The 17481-nt window shown below is 36.9% G+C and overlaps 1 protein-coding gene across 13 annotated transcripts in view; it reads left to right on the forward strand.

Moving 5' to 3' along the window:
• MAP4 (microtubule associated protein 4) overlaps window positions 1–17481 on the forward strand; it is a 126185-nt gene that overhangs the window by 18306 nt on the left and 90398 nt on the right. For all 13 annotated transcript variants that reach the window (XM_046665835.1, XM_046665843.1, XM_046665860.1 and 10 more), the window contains one exon: window positions 13040–13108. In XM_046665835.1, the coding sequence (XP_046521791.1) occupies window positions 13040–13108 (69 nt within the window). The remainder of the gene's footprint in view (window positions 1–13039; window positions 13109–17481) is intronic.

Below are 17481 nucleotides of genomic sequence, written 5' to 3' on the forward strand. Positions count from 1 at the left end.
TGGAAAGGATAATAACTAGATACTGCAGAATTTCTTCTTGTTCCACTGACTGGAGCCTTCTATTGTGGAGCATCGCAACCAGCTTAATTGACCACCAGAGGGCGATGGTGGCACAGGCCTGACTTTTGCATAAGATGCCCTGGCATTGAGACCCTGCTGAATCCTCCCCATTTTCCCAAAGCAGGCTCACTATGACATTCTTCCTCACAGCACACACGCCCTCAGCTTCTTGCTACTTCCCTTCTCTGCCAGACCGACTTGCCAGCTCTGGGACTCTGAAATCTCTTGTGGGAGAGGAGAGTAAAAAAATAAATTTGAGGGACCAGCCCCGTGGCTGAGTGGTTAAGTTCATGTGCTCCACTTTGGCAGCCTGGGATTTCACTGATTTGAATCCTTGGCGCGGACATGGCACTGCTCATCAGACCACACTGAGGCAGCATCCCATATGCCACTACTCGAAGGACCCACAACTAAGAATATACAACTATGTACTGGGGGGATTTGGGGAGAAAAAGGAAAAATATGAAATCTTTAAAAAATAAATAAAATAAATAAATTTGAATATACTTATATCTCAGAGCATGTGATTAGTTTAAAAAACTTGTGTTGTAGGGCCAGCCTGGTGGCGCAGTGGTTAAGTGTGCATGTTCTGCTTCGGCGGCCCTGGATTTGCCAGTTCAGATCCTGGGTGCAGACATGGCACTGCTTGGCAAGCCATGCTCTTGTAGGTGTCCCGCAAATAAAGTAGAGGAAGATGGGCACAGATGTTAGCTCAGGGCCAGCCTTCCTCCGCAAAAAGAGGAGGATTGGCAGCAGATGTTAGCTCAGGGCTAATCTTCCTCAAAAAAAAAGAAAAAGAAAAAAAAAACCCCTTGTGTTGTTTATAATGCTATATGTACTTAGCTGAGAAAGCTTTCATTTCATGAAATGGGAGTCCCTCTGGGTTAGTCAGCGAAAGAAGGCAGTATAGCATCTTTTGAATTAGGACTTATCCAGTAATGTGCAGTGCTCCAATGATTAGAGTCCGACAAGTCTTACCTGCAGGGAAGTATGCAAACCTTTTTCATACTCTAAAACCTAATTGTTCTTATGTTGTAATGTTGTTTTTATTCTTCTCTCCTGGGCTTAGATTTTCAGATCATTAGGTGTTATGTGTATGGTAGAATCTCAGTCTCTCTTCCATTCTCTTCTATCCTCCTTGTCTTACTTTTCTTCTGGTAAATTGCTTATTTCTTAGTCTCACAATTATTACCTATTCTGGTAACGTCATTTAAGCTTTTTATGTAAGGCAAAAGTAAATTTTTTTAAAAGATTTTATTTTTTTCCTTTTTCTCCCCAAAGCCCCCCAGTACATAGTTGTATATTCTTCGTTGTGGGTCCTTCTAGTTGTGGCATGTGGGACGCTGCCTCAGCGTGGTTTGATGAGCAGTGCCATGTCCGCGCCCAGGATTCAAACCAAAGAAACACTGGGCCGCCTGCAGCGGAGCTCACGAACTTAACCACTTGGCCACTGGGTCAGCCCCAGCAAGAGTAAATTAATGTCAGTGTTCTTAACAAGGTTACTTTGTAGTTTAGTGATCAATTTATAGTTATCTATAATTGGTTTATAGATTAATCAATCTATAGTTGATCAATCTACAGTTAATAGCAATAAGAATAATAACAGTTGTTAACATTTACTTAACACAGTACAGTTGACACAGTACTGCCTCCAATATTGCATTTAGTCCTCATGGTAACCATGGAAGGTAGATATTTTCCCATTTTCTAGGTGAGGCTATTAAGGCTTAGAAAGCACAAGGGAGTTGCATTTGATCACTTAGTTAATAGTGATAAAATCACAGCATGAACCCAGATCTTCTGATTTTAAACCCCATGTTCTTTCTATGAAACCATACCATCTTCATGAATGCATACTTTCTTTTTGATTTAATATCTCCTAGATAGTATTTTTCATAATTAAATATTCACTTATGTAACTCAAAAGTCAGAAATATTAGACATATAAATATTATGTTCAGGAATATGAATGAGTCATTTGCATAAAGAACATGAACTTGAGGGCTCTGCTGCTAATTCATATGAATTTGTAAAGTCTTCGCTTTCCTAGACAACTGTTTTCACATTTTCCCTTCTCTGATCAGACCTCTAGCACTTGCTCTCCTGTTCATATTCTCAGTTGATGTCCTTTAGAACAGAGAATCAATAGACTCAATCAGAAGAGAACTTCTCCATAGTCCCCCCACACATCTCCTTCTAACCTGCCTTGTCTATGCCCTTTACTCTGCTACTGTTTTTTTGTTAGTATGTATATTTTTACATCTTTATTTAGATATACAATAAAGTGCACATATTTAAAATATGCATCTTGGTAAGTTATGACTTATGTGTATACTATGAAACATCACCACAGTGTAGATAATGAAAAATCCATCATACCTCCATAAACATTTATTAAAGGCAGGAAAAGTTGAAGTAATTAATTGATAAGTGAAATAGATGTCCATATTAAGAATCATTTTCCTCACCATCTTGCTCTTTGTGTATTTTAGGTTTCTGCTAGCCAGAACAAAATAAACAGTCCTATAAAATTTTCAGATGACCTGCTTTTCTGCAAGGTTTGCTAACATTTAAAAAGTACACAATTTAAACAAACTCCTTCTATTGAAGGAAAAATAAAATTTTATTTTAATGTATCTTCTTAAAATTATTTTATTGGCTTATAACATTGTGTAATTTCAGGTGTACATTATTATTTATCAGTTTCTGTGTAGACTGCATCATATGCACCACCAATAGTGTAGTTTTTATCCGTCACCATACATTTGTGCCCCTTTACCCCTGTCGCCCTCCCCCCTGCTCTGCTGTTACTCTTGTTGTAGGTGAACTGCTCATTCTCTCACTCAAGGGCACTACCATAGCAATTGTTTTTTCTGTCTCCTGCATCATCAGTTCCTCTCTTTCAGCTAGGTCATTCATCAGCATCAAACATACCCTCATTTTTTTCCTTCACTTAAAAAACATCCTGTTTCAACCCCATGGCCGTCTCATCTACTTTTTTTTATTCTGCTCCTTCTTTGAAAAAGATGTATCTACTACCTTTCTCCAATTCCTTTCCTCTCATTCTCTCTTGAGCCCAGTCCTATCGGACTTTAAGCCATGCCATGCCACCCAAACTGCTCCTTTTACAGTACAAGACCTTTACATTGCCAAGGATGCATCCAGGATGACTCTAAGGGTTTTGGCCTGAGCAACTGAAAGGGAAGGAATTGCCATCATCTGAGATTGGGAAGGCTGTAAAAGGAGTAGATTTTGAAGGGAAGATAAGAAATTCAGCTTGGGATATGTTGAGTGTGAGTTATCTGTTAGTGGAGAAGATAGCCAAGTGGAGAAGAGCAGTAGGCAGCTAGATGAAAGAGTCTGGAGTTCAAAGGAGAGTTCTGGGTGGGAGATACGAATCTGGAGGTTGATGATATTTAAAGCTTTGGCTAAAGATGATCTTCTGCAATTCTTTAAGATTGAATATAGATGTAACCTTCCAAAAACATTCTCTGACTTTCATCCCGACTCCCTTCTGCCCCCTCACCACAAGCCTCTCTGTTTTCATCTTCCCCTTGGTAAGTGCCTTTCTTCCCTGGGCCTTCCTTTCTCATAGCACTTGTAAGGTCATAATGAAACTGTTTGTTGTCTCACACTTAAGCTACTATAGAGTAGGAATAATATTTTGTTTCTTTTTATATTCCATGCAGAATGACACATTTAGCAAAAGCAGAGAGATATAGAATAGGTCAAAGTGTACCAGCAACCTCAGGTTGCTCAGTGGTAAGAAACAAAAGGTTAAAGTGACAAGTGACAAGAGAGAACCATGGAGAAGCACACTGAGTGAGATCATGCAGTCTCTCTATGGGGAACTCTGAGGGGACTGAGAAACATGGTCAGATCTACATTAAAGAGAGATCACTGCTCTTAGTCTGTGGCAGATGTACAATCTTTTGCTTGTTAAACTGAATTGAAATAGTTTTGTTTGCTGTTAAACTGAACTGAAATCATTTTGTTCAGGCTTAGGTTATGTTAATGTGCAGACTAACAAGCAATTATGTCTACAAACCAAAGTGGTAGGTATTTATTTAGGCAGGCGTAAATATCCAAGCCTTAACACCCTGTTAATTGTCTTGTTATATTTGGGGAAGTTTGTATCTATGCATAAAAAAGTCATATGAGGGGCCGCCTGGTGGCGTAGTGGTTAAGTTTGCGTGCTCTGCTTCGGCGGCCCTGGGTTTGCAAGTTTGGATTCTTGGCGCGGACCTGTACACTGCTCATCAAGCCATGCTGTGGCAGCTTCCTGTATACAAAATAAGGAAAGATTGGCAGAGATGTTAGCTCAGGGACAATCTTTCTCACACACACACACAAAAATAGTCTCATGACATTTTTGCAAAGATTGTTTTCTGACTTTGATTTGAAAATATACTCTTGGGGCCGGCTCCGTGGCACTCCGCTGTGGCGGCCCAGGGTTTGGATCCTGGGCGCGGACATGGCACTGCTCGTCAGGCCACGTTGAGGTGGCATCCCACATCCCACAACTAGAAGGACCTGCAACTAAGATATACAACTATGTACAGGGGGCGTTTGGGGAGATAAAGCAGGAAAAAAAAAAAAAAGAAAATATACTCTTAACTAAGTTTCTTTTTGGAAAAGAAGAGAAAAATAGTTCTAACAGTGGTAGTTCATAATAATGATACCCTAGTGTAAAAGAAAAGCAGTCACCCCTTGAGAAGAGGTCAATTTGTTAGGTTCTTTTTGTAGCTGAGAAATTCTGAGAGCTGAATAGGGCACAGATAAAGAAAGAAACAACATTCTACCCATAAACCATCATCCTAACCCAGCTATCTTCTGTGTCCTTTTTTGTTTTTTCAAACCCTTTTCCCTCAGATAGGAAAGTTCTGTTGTTCTTAGGCACAGGCTCCAAGTGAGTTGGGAGGAACGTTTGTTTCTTACAGTCAAATTGCTTACTCTGGAAATGGTGCAGACATCTTTGTTTATGATCTCTCAGTGAAACCACAGCAGTATTCCTCCCTCCCTCGTGTAGATTGCATCTCTGGTAGTGAAAACAAGGAAATAGCACATGACTCAGGGTCTCCTGGTATTGATCTTGTTTGAAATCTTCTGTTAGTAGCTTTATACCCCTGACTATAAAAACAAAACTTCCCTGTTTGTGAAGAAAATTAGAAAATTAAAGTGTTTTAAAAGTACAACCTCCGGGGCCGGCCTGTTGGCGCAGCGGTTAAGTTCACACGTTCTGCTTCTCGGTGGCCTGGGGTTTGCCGGTTCAGATCCTGGGTGTGGACAGGGCACCACTTGGCACGCCATGCTGTGGTAGGCGTCCCACATATAAAGTAGAGGAAGATGGGCACAGATGTTAGTTCAGGGCCAGACTTCCTCAGCAAAAAGAGGAGGACTGGCAGTAGTTAGCTCAGGGCTTATCTTCCTCAAAAAAAAAAAAAAAAGTACAAACTCTGATACTTTGCTTTGTTTTTAGAAATTTTAGGTTAATTTTGGAGTTCTTTCGTTTGCACTCTCCCTCCTTATGTCCCATCTGCCATTCCACATACACATTGGCAATCACATTTATTCCAATCATTCATTCATTCTATAAGCAAATATTTATCGAGACCACTATGTTATTAAGGAAAAAAAAATGAACCCAAACAGTTCTATAGAGAAGATAGTCAAATGCCAGAAGAAAAGAGCAAATAAAGAGTTGTGAGATTTGAGAGGAGTGAGATGCTTATCTGATTTCAACACTAGGTGGAGAACAAGAATCTTGTCTTTGGGAAGAAGGAATGGAGATCCAAAGCACAGGTGTAGAGATGAGAGCTTCAGTGCAGATGCTTTAGGTTTCTGTATGTGGTGGTAGAGAGTGGAGGAAGTCTCTTCTGACGGGAGTTCATATTTTCTTTGAAAGAGGCGAGGTCATATGCTGAGAAATGGGGGTGGAAGGGGTTGGAGGTTTGAGGAGAACAGGGGTGGTTTAGAATAGACATTGCAGAATGTGGAAGAATGAGTTGACAAGAAACATTTAGGCCAAGTAAAGGTTGGTAATGATGAATTTATAGTGGTATATCAATCTGCCTTTGTTTTAGAAACAGCCAGCCAGTTTTTCTTAATAGGGGAAACTGGGTATAGGTACATAGGACTCTCTGTACTATCATCACAATTTTTCTGTAAATTTAAAACTATTCTAAAATGAAAATTTTATTTAAAAATTTAAAATTCAGATAAGTGAAAATCTCCCTTGACTCTCACTTAATCCTATTTATTTCTCAAGAGGAGTGCTTTAAGATTATGTACTATGTATTTACATACATAAATTCAGAAATTTATGACCTTTAGTTTTAAACAAATAGGGTCAAATCATATGCATTGTTTTTTTATAACTTATTCTTTTTACTTTATGTCTTGGAAAATTTTCTATCAGTATGTGTAAATTATTCTTTGTAACTTCGGCATTGGTCTAAAGTGACAGTCTTGAAACTTTAGTCACATACCTATATGAGAATTCTGAAAATTTTTGTCCCCTTTGTACATTTTTAAGTTGGCATCTAAGTTTTTTTAGCAAAGGCTTAAATAGCTGAAAAGCCTGTAATTTTCAGAATGTTTTACTTTTGCTCCATAAAAATGAGTTAATATCACTCTTTTAAAACAGATCCAAATGCTTTTAAATATATAGCATTTTTATTCCCATCATCTATTTTAAAAATGCATGAACAAGCTGTTCTTTATCATTGGAAATGTAAATCCTCCTTTGGATTCCTTGAACTCTTACTTGTATTCTATGTCTCTCATAGACTTTTGTCCTAATGTAATATATTTTTATACTTGAAAGGTTTTTTCTTGATTGTTTTCATGTTTCTATAACAAAATATGTATGTAAATTTTAACTTAAAAAGTTTCTGTAACCCTAAGACTCTTAAGTATTAACTTGGTTCAGAAGAACTTTATTACCACAGTTACTAGTAGTACATAGTTGATCACATATATTACAATTTTTGATAAATTATTACTAACCATAAAAGTTGAATTTGATTGAAAGTTTTTTTTAATGTGGTAATAGAGTGTTATTTTTTTTTCACTTATTTTATTGAGGTCATAGTAGTTTACAACATTGTGTAATTTCAGGTGTACATTATTATTTATCAGTTTCTGTCTGGACTACATCATGCTCACCACTAATAGTCTAATTTTTATGTGTCACCATACGTATGTGCCCTTTTACCCCTTTCACCCATCCTCTAACCCCCTTCCCCTGTGGTAACCACTAATCTGTTCTCTTTGTCCATGTGTTAGTTTATCTTCCACAAATGAGTGAAATCATGCAATGTTTGTCTTTCTCTGTCTGGCTTATTTTGCTTAACCTTATACCCTCAATGTCCATCTATGTTGTTCTAAATGGGACGATTTTGTCTTTTTTTATGGCTGAGTAGTATTCCATTGGGTGTATATACTACATCTTCTTTATCCAGTCATCAGTAGGTGGGCATTTGGGTTGCTTCCACGTTTTGGCTGTTGTGAATAATGCTGCAGGGAACATAGGGGTGCATAAATCTCTTTGAATTGTTGATTTCAAGTTCTTTGGATAAATACCCAGTAGTGGGATAGCTGGATTGTATGCTATTTCTATTTTTAATTTTTTGAGAAATCTCCATACTGTTTTCCCTAGTGGCTGCACCAGTTTGCATTCCTACCAGCAGTGTATGAGGGTTCTGTTTCCTCCATATCTTCTCCAACATTTGTTATTTTTTGTCTTGTTAATTATAGCCATTCAGACAGGTGTAAGGTAATATCTCTTTGTAGTTTTTGTTTGTATTTCCCCAGTAATTAATGATGTTGAATATCTTTTCATGTGCCTGTTGGCCATCTGTATATCTGTATTTGAAAAAATGCCTGTTCATATCCGCTGCCCATTTTTGGATGGGTTGTTTGTTTTTTGTTGTTGAGTTATATGAGTTCTTTATATATTTGAAAATTAACCTCTTGTCAGATATATGATTTGCAGATGTTTTCTCAATATTGAGAAATATTTGTGGGTTGTCTTTTCATTTTGTTCGTCATTTCCTTTGCCTTTCCTTGGTCTGATGTAGTCCCATTTATTTTTTCTTTTGTTTCCCTTGCCTGAGTAGACATGGTGTTTGAAAAGATACTGCTAAGGCCAGTGTCAAAGATTGTACTGCTTATATTTTCTTCTAGGAGTTTTATGGTTTCAGGTGTTACATTCAAGTCTTTAATCCATTGTGAGTTAATTTTTGTATATGGTGTAAGATAATAGTCTACTTTGATTCATTTGCATGTGGCTGTCCAGTTTTCCCAACAACATTTATTGGAGAGACTTTCCTTTCTCCATTGTATGTTCTCGGCTCCTTTGTTGAAGATTCACCATCCATAGATGTGTAGTTTTGTTTTTGGGCTTTCAATTCTGTTCTCTTGATCTGTGTGTCTTTTTTTATGCCAGTACCATGCTGTTTGATTACTGTAGTTTTGTAGTATATTTTGAAGTTAGGGATTGTGATTTCTTTTTTCTCAGAATTGCTTTGGCTATTCGGAGTCTTTTGTTGTTCCGTATAAATTTTGGGATTCTCTGCTATATTTCCATGTAGAGTGTCATTGGGATTCTGATTGGGATTGCATTGAATTTGTAGATTACTTTAGATAGTATGGACAGTTTAACTATGTTTGTTCTTCCAATCCATGAGCAGAAGATGTCTTTCCATTTCTTTATGTCATCTTCGATTTCTTTCAATAATGTGTTATAGCTTTCAGTGTATAGATCTTTCACCTCCTTGGTTAAATTTATTCCTAGATATTTTATTCTTTTTTTGCCATTATAAATGGGATTGTATTCTTGGCTTCTCTTTCTGCTAGTTCATTGTTAGTGTATAGTAATGCAACTGATTTTTAAAGTTGATTTTGTACCCTGCCATTTTGATGTAGTTGTTGATTATTTCTAATAGTTTTTTGGTGGATTCTTTAGGGTTTTCTATGTATAGAATCATGTTGTCCACATATGAGAGTTTCACTTCTTCCTGTCCAGTTTGGATACCTCTTACTTCTTTTTCTTGCCCTATCTCTCTGGCCAGAACCTCCAGTACTATGTTGAATAGGAATGGTGAGAATGAGCACCCTTGTCTTGTTCTTGTTCTCAGGGGAATGGCTTTTAGTTTTTCACCATTAAATATGATGTTGGCTGTGGGTTTGTCATATATGACCTTTATTATGTTGGGATACTTTCCTTCTATACCCATTTTATTGCAAGTTTTTATCATAAATGGATGTTGGATCTTGTCAAATGCTTTCTCAGCATCTGTTGAGATCGCGTGATTTTTATTCCTCGTTTTGTTAATGTGATGTGTCACATTGATTTGCGGCTGTCAAAGATCTGTTATTTGTCTTGATTAGATCATGAATTTGTGGGTAAATGTTTTTTTGGTAGGATGAAACAGGATTTATCAATTTTTATTCTATTGTTTTTATAGACATAATGACCCAAAACCTTATACACGTAGGTAAATATGTGGGAATAGAAGCTTTATTATGGCAATGTCATCAATTCTTTGAGTAATATGCCAAGAATTCTATAGTTCATTATTACTAAAAATCATTTTCAATGTTCTGTCAGGTGACAACTTCATTATGACTTTTTTTAAATTGTGATGAAAGGAAAGAATTAGAAACTGTCTAACCTGGGAAAGGATTTGTTATTGAATCATTAGATAATTCACTTTGTTTAGGGGCTTGCTCTTGTTTCATGGATGTGTGATATTTTCTTTTATCTTTCTGAGGGAAATGATATATCCCTTTTTAAAAGTCTCCTATTTGCTATATCAACATTGTTTCCCTGGGTGATGCTTACTCTCTTTGAATGTGGTGCCTGTATCTTTTGGTAGTAGTTTTCTTCAGCTATTTGGCAATACTGTCTATTTGAGATTCCCTATGATGCATGACTGTTTTCTACCACCTGCCTGTGGCAGAAATGCAGCAGTGCTGCCAGGTGGAATGTGGGGCTCCCTGCTCCTCTGGGTATCACTGGGCACCCAATGAGTTGGCTTCCTCTTGTGTCAGAGCGTTCATTCTCTGCTCCCATCTGGTAGTTGGCACAAAACTGACTGTTGTGGGGCAGGGGAAGGAAAGTGTGGAGGAAGTCGGGCCTGGCCTGGCAGCTTTTAACGGAGTCCCATCATCTCTGCTGTCTCTAAGCTTACAGTACCCTTGGAGTTCTGCTTTCCTGTGCTGCCTTTGGACTGTGATTTCTCCTTCAGTGTGGTCATATTTGCTTTCACTTTCTTGGATATTTCTTGTAATTTCTGGTCCACTGAGGATAGAATAAGCAGTCTTTTCTGCTGTTTTTTAAGTCTTTGTGATAGTATAGTGAGGCTGACCTATATGCTTCAGTCGGCTGTCTTTATCCACTCTTTAAATTCTTTAAAGTACTCAATTAAAACAAGACTATATATCTGTGAAAGTCTTTGTTTTTATCTCTGTCTCTGCTTCCCCACACTCCATTCTTGAGCAGTTACCTGTGGTGTTTGATCTATATTCTTTCATATTTTTTCTGATTATTTGTGTGTGTGTTGTTTTTTATAATGCTATTAAGCCATATTTGCTTTTAATTTTTCTTAAGGTTTCTTGACATCTTCCCCTATCAATACATGAAGAGCTACCTATTTCTTTTAACAGTTGCATATTATTTCACAGGTTAGTGAATCTGTTGGTGGGCATTTGTTACTTTTAAAAAATGCCATAGTAAACATCCTTTTTACATTCATTTTTGTGTGCTTTTCTGTCTTTCTTTGAACTACATACCTAAAATGGTTTGTTGAGTTAAGCAGGTATTTGAAATTTGATAGAGTGCCAAATTGTCTCATAAAAACGTCATTCCAATTTAGATTCCCCCAGTGGTGTATCAGATTACCTATTTTCCTACACTTTTGCCAAAACTGGCTATTATCAAAATTTAAAAAGATTTATCACTCTCATGGTCATAAGATGGTATCATTTTTTGTAATTTGCATTTTATTTTATTTATTTGCAATCTGCATTTTAAGATGAGGCAGATTTTTTAAAATATGCATTCTTTCTTGAGCAAGGAAGAATAAATTTTATAAACTTATGTGTGAGGGTAAAAGGGAATTTATTTGTATCAAATATGTTGTATCCCATATTTGGCAGCCCTCTGGATAAGTAAAACATAATATGTGAAGCCCTGCCATGGTGTATGGTGCATAGTGGGTATGTAATGAAAGTCTGTTGTCTTTCACTCCTTTATTTCTCTCTTCTTCCAGTTAATTGATATTTTCTTTTTGGTCTGCCTTGTTCTTTTAGGTTATCCTCTTTAGCTGTTCCTCTGTTATCTGAGATAACAGAATGAATGATCTTTTCGATGAGTTTGTGTGAAAGATTTCTGCCTTGTATTTGTGAGAGCCAGGAGGTTGGACAGTGTAGTTTCTTGTCTTCCAGAGTAAAATCTTACATTTTATATTTTTGTGGCATACATTCTAGATTTTCACTTGTCTTATGAAAAATATCTCTGTGAGGTTCTTGAGAGTGATTTGTAGGACACTCTTAGGTTGGCAGGCTGACTGCAGAGCTGGACAGTTTGCTGAAATGTTAGATATAGTCAGAGCCTTTCAGAAAATGTTGTACATCCTCAAATTGATCAACATAGTCAATGCAGTTGCAGTCAAGAGTCCATCTGGATTTTTGTGTAAATCAATGATTCTAAAATTTATAAGGAGCTAGAATAGTAAGAACAATTTTGGAATGGACCCAATTTGGAGGACTTACATGACGCTCATTTCAAGACTATGGAAATTCGGTAATCTGGACAGTGTGTTATTGGCAAAACGGGTAGATTTATAGGTCAGTGGAACAGAAGAGAGCCCTGAAATAGATTCACATGTAATATGGTCAGTTGATTTTCAACAAAAGTGCAAAGGCAATTCAATGGAATAAGGATAGTCTTCTCAACAAATGATACAGGAACAGTTAGATGTCCATATGCAAAAATATGAACCTAGATCCATGTTTTACACCATATACAAAATTTAACTCCAAATGTATCATAGGCCTCAACGCGAAACCTAAATTTGAAAACTATAAAACTTCTAGAGGAAAACGTAGGAGAAAATCCTGTGACCTTGGGTTAGGCAAAGATTTCTTAGATACCTCACCGAAAGCATGAAAGAAGAAATGATCAAAGTTTAAAACTTTTGCTTTTCAAAAGACCCAGTTAAAAAAATGAAAGTACAAGTTATAGACTGAGAGAAAATATTTGCAAAACCCATCTGATAAAGAGTTGGTATTCAAAGTATATAAAGAATTATCAAAACTCAATAATGAGAAAATAAGCAACCCAATTAAAAAATAGTAAAAAAAATTTGACTATTCAGTTCACCAAAGAAAATAAAGGGATGGCAAATAAACACATGAAAAGATGCTCAACATCCTTAGTTATTAAGGAATGAGACACAACTATACTCTATTAGAATAGCATAAAATTTTTTTAAAAAGGTCATCTGTTCCCAGAAGTGTTGCTGGTGATCTCCATGTAATCCTCAAGTGTGGGAGCAATGATGGTGCCCTGGACTTTTTATGTGGAGGTTGTTTTAAATGGCCCTGTGTCCTTGGAGCATTTGATTTGAATAAGATACCGTACTTGTGGTGCTTCATGATGGTTTTATTGAATATAATGGTAATCTTTGACAATTTACAGGACAGAAAAGAGTTTGGCTTGCTGTTAGGAAGGCCTCTCCTATAGTTGTGGTGCTTAACAGAGCTTGGGCACCGTAGAAATTAATGACGTTAGTTCTGTTCTATGTTTCTGGGTTTCCTTTTATTGGATCTTTAAATTCTCGACAGATTTTTATCTGTTTTAAGCTAATGCTGTAAAGAGTGACAAAAATTTTACTAAGTTAGACAGTAGTTAGGTCTGTTTTTCATTTTTCTATGTGTCAAAATGAGTAATTATTCTTTGTGGTTGTTGCAGGTACTCCATCTTCTAAACCAGCAGTGCTAGCCAATGGTGATCACGGAATAGAAGGGAATGATACTATAGGTAAGTGGTTCCCAGGATTCCCCAAAAGTGTGGGTGAAGCAGTCACAGCAAACACCTTGATAAGCTCCTTTGAAGAGGATTGTTAGTAGAAGCATATGGATTATTTCTAAGGATATTGGTTGTTCTTGTTGGATGTACTATTTAAACTCGGGGCATCTGCCTCATAACGTCTCCAACAGTGGAAATAGAAGAATGAATTTCCTTTGATGTTCTTTGAATATTTGTTGTAGTTGTACCACACAAGAGCTAGATCAAGCTAAAAAATATGCTTATAGATGCAGAATAATCATCATCAAAATATGATGTATTGGAGGGCTTTGTCTACTACAATTCTTTAGGTAGGTCTTATCTCAGAATGCACACTTTACCTAGTTTATTTTCCATGGCTTAATGTTAGGAAGCCTGTGAGCTACAAGTTAAAAGTTCTTCCCTTTCTCTTTTGCCCTCAGTCTGTTTTTCCTTTATTTGTTCCTTAACTGTTACTCTTGAAATCTGTCTCTAACTTGAACTTAGTCCATTACTAGGGCTTTGATAGTCTATCAACGAGCACTGAGTTCCACCTCATGGCTGGCACCAACCCCCTGTCCCCAGTGAGCAGTTCTGTGGTGAGCAAAATTCTCAAAGCAGTAGCAGGGTCCACAGGGATGTACTTTGTAAATCTTTTCTTAGGTAACTGATATGAGAATCATACTGAATTTTTATAAATAACTGCACTTAATTTGCAGTTGTTGTCAGGCTGACACTGTTGACCCAAATGAATAGATGATCAAGCACATTGTTCTCTGCAGCCAAGTGTGATTTTAACTGGGGCATAGCATTTGGTTCATATCGCCGCAGTGGAAGCAAGCATTCGACACGTACAGTGGCTCTATTCTCTCCTTGTATGCAAACCTCAGCTTTGAGAAGCCTTTCCTTGAGCCACCATAGGATTTCTTGTTTCTAAGGCTTTCAAAAAGCCTTCTGTTAGTAATAGCAAATTACTCCAGGATTTATTCTTTCTTCTATGACCTTTGTACCTCAGATTTATTGATGACTAGGTTCAGTTTGTTACGAATGTTAGTTTTACTCAGTGGCGTCAACATCCTTATTAACAACTTATAAATTAGGAACTCTTTGCTTTAAAAGCTAGAAACAACCGGAAGTGCCACCTTATCTTCCACTTTTATGAACTGAAATTTTTTTGATAATCGTTTGTGGTAGTGACTGTTTCTGTGCGTGCTTTGAAAGCAAAGTTGTCTGTGTAATTTGGTTTTAAGAAAACATTTATAGAAATATCCCCATGATTAAAGGAGAAGAAGATTGAACATGAACTTTAAAAAATGAGTAAATTCGACTTTCTTTCACCAGGAGGCAGTGCCAGGGGAAGGAAGGGCTTGGAGGGGATTAATTTGATTAGCCAGTTGAAAAGAGTGGATGACCACATTTTCATCCAGGAAGGTTTCTTCTCCAGCAGGATGTCAAGTATGACCAGAAGAGACTCAAACTTTATGTAGCAGTTGCTTCCCACTGCCATATCTTAATAGTGCAGGAAAAAAGAAAGGGAAAAATCTGCACCTTGGCTCTTACTGTTTCAAGATTCTAGTTTCCTGGTGGCAAAAAAGAGTCCAGCTGTTGATATACTGCCCAGTGACGACATGAGAGCAGATCTTGCTGCTCTTGGACACGTCTTTATCCTTGGGTAGAATATAGTTTGCACACTTAGGAAGATGTTTGCACTCTGAATTTGACTTCCTGACTATAATAAAGCAGATGCTTTACTGAAAATGTGCATGTTTCCTTGGGAGTGGAAGGTAGTAGGGAGGGGGCAAAGAGTGCATGTTTTTGGAGCATGCTGTGACTTCACGTTTGGCTATCACTAACTGGAGTATGTAGCTCAGTGCCATTTTGAAAATTCTCATTTTTCTTTCCTTCAGAATGTTATCTATAGTCCTAAGAACAGAGCAGCTCCACTGATAGCGTATAAAGAGTTTATGAGCATCTTGCTATGTTGAATTTGTGCTAATTACTAATGACCTGTGCTTTCCCGCCCTTTCCCCCCCTTCCTACTTCTTCCTCCCTTTCTATTTTTCTCCTCCTAGAAGCCTAGCGTGTCTCTCAACACTGGGGCTGCGGCAACACCAGACCAGTGATCTTTCCTAAGCACCGTTACACTTCTAAAACCTTCAGCATTTTGCAGAGCTTTGCTTTTCCTTCCTGGACACCATATAGAAGAAGCTGAGTGTAGTTCTTCGGGGCCTATTTCTGCTGATGTCTGAGCAAACCACCTGCTTCCTCTTGGGCTCTGCAGGGCTTGATGGAATCTCCTTTCCCTTTGTGAGCACAAAGTAAAGATGAATTCTTTTTAACTTTAATATTTTATGAAGATCATCTAATGTCTTTTATTTCTTATTTTTTAAAACTCATTTTATCATTTAATTCAATCTCACATTTTTCTTTCCTTTAAACATTTTTAGTTGGCCTTTTTTCATTTGATTTTCAGATTTTCAACATGAATCAGGACGTTGTAACACCAAATGAGAATGTGTGCTTTCATAAAGGGATTGAGTCCACCAGTACTGCAGGGCACCTCCTTTTCCTCTCCCTCCCCTTTCCTCCTCTGAGCTTGCTTTTAGGGAAGGGTAATTTTTCATGCTACCTGTGTTTCTCTCCACCTTACTAAAATCTGAATAATGATAGCTATTTTAGTTTAAAGTTTTCTAATTAAGCATAGCTCTGATTAAACTTTGAAAAGTATTTCCTCAAATTAAATCATTCCTTGTTATTTGCAAGTTGGGCTGAAACTTTCTGTTATGAAATTATGATCTATTTGTCTACGCTTATTTTCTCCTGAAAATTTGACCTTATTATTGTGTATGGAATTTTATAACCAAAATTACTTTCTTAACATAATCATGAATTACGAAAATAAGAATCTAGATGTTAAAGAAAATGGAATCCTTTATTGTTAGAATGCCTGAGACGTTGATACAGATAGAAAGTAACTTTTTATGTAACAACATGAGAATGAAAGTAAATTGCAACACATTGAAGAACCACAACCAACGTATCAGATTTATAATGAAATGGTTATCTGATTGAACTAAAACTCTGTTCAGGATTAATATCTAGTATTCCTTTGATCTCTGGAGATGCCTTTCTGCAGTCTGCCAGTGGGATTGGTGGATCACACATGACGACCCATGTGTCACGTCCTTTACCATGGACATTTGCGTTTATACCCAGACATTCCGAGGATTGTCTCAATGGAACTGTCTTATTCTCGTTCCTCATTTTTCCAAACTAATAGCTAAAACATCTACAACCATTTGGGATAAGTACCATGGAACTTTTGAAATGATAAGCTTTAATTGGACTTTTAGAAATAAAATATAAACCATGGACTACTTTGTGAAATCTTAGAGGAGTTCTGGTTTAAGATCTGAAATGTGAAATATTCTTTTTAATTTTTTATCCTCTTACTGATTATGCAGGTTTTTATAATTGGCAAGTTACTAATTATTTCAGATTAAATTAAATAAATGGCACTATGTTCTGAGGAAGATTTTGAGATGTACGTTGTTTTAGATCTTCTGATACAAAACTACTTTTGAGATGGAAAAATCAGAATATTATGAAAGTTTGAAATGAGTCCCTGCAATGACTTCTGGAATTTAGGAAGCATTTCCCTCTTCTGGTCACAAGGATCTGGTCATAAGGGGGTGTTTCTCTGCCAAGAATTCCTTCTATGGATTCTGGAGAGAAGACCCATAAAGGAGACACATTTTAGAGGGAAGAGCTTATGTTTACCTTCTAAGCAATTGATAAAATATGAAAACTTACCATAGGAGAGCACACCATCACGTAAAACAGAGCTCTTTCCCTTTGGTGTGCAGTCATTTAATGCTTTTTGGTTTTCTGTGGGTTTTTTTCTCTTCTCTTCTCTTTCTTTCTTTTTTTTTTTTTTTTTTTTTTTTTTTGCCAGGGAATTTTTCAAAACTGGTAGTGCTAACTTTTAAAAATCATGTTTGACGTTTTTCTCTCACTTCTAACCAGTCTCTGCAGCTTGTCTAAGTGACAGGTGGGCAGAGAAGCTTGGGTGTGATTCTGCTATGGCAGAGGTCAAAGGCAAACACTCACACTTCATTATTGACGTTGATTTGTTCCACTTTTATTTACATTTTGTTATATTTTTGTTTGAAATTTGTTTTTTCTAAGTACATTTTCTTTTTGATTTTATGGAATTGAAATTTTCTACTAGCAGCCAGCTGAAATTTGGTATATATTGTTAGCTCTCTCTGTTTCACTTGGATATTTCATTTTGAAAGAAATAAATTTCTCATACAGTTTCATATGAAGTAGGCACTCCTGTAATGAAATGCTGTGTTGCCATGATG

This window comes from Equus quagga, chromosome 1 (assembly GCF_021613505.1).
Source record: "Equus quagga isolate Etosha38 chromosome 1, UCLA_HA_Equagga_1.0, whole genome shotgun sequence".
Lineage (NCBI taxonomy): Eukaryota > Metazoa > Chordata > Mammalia > Perissodactyla > Equidae > Equus > Equus quagga.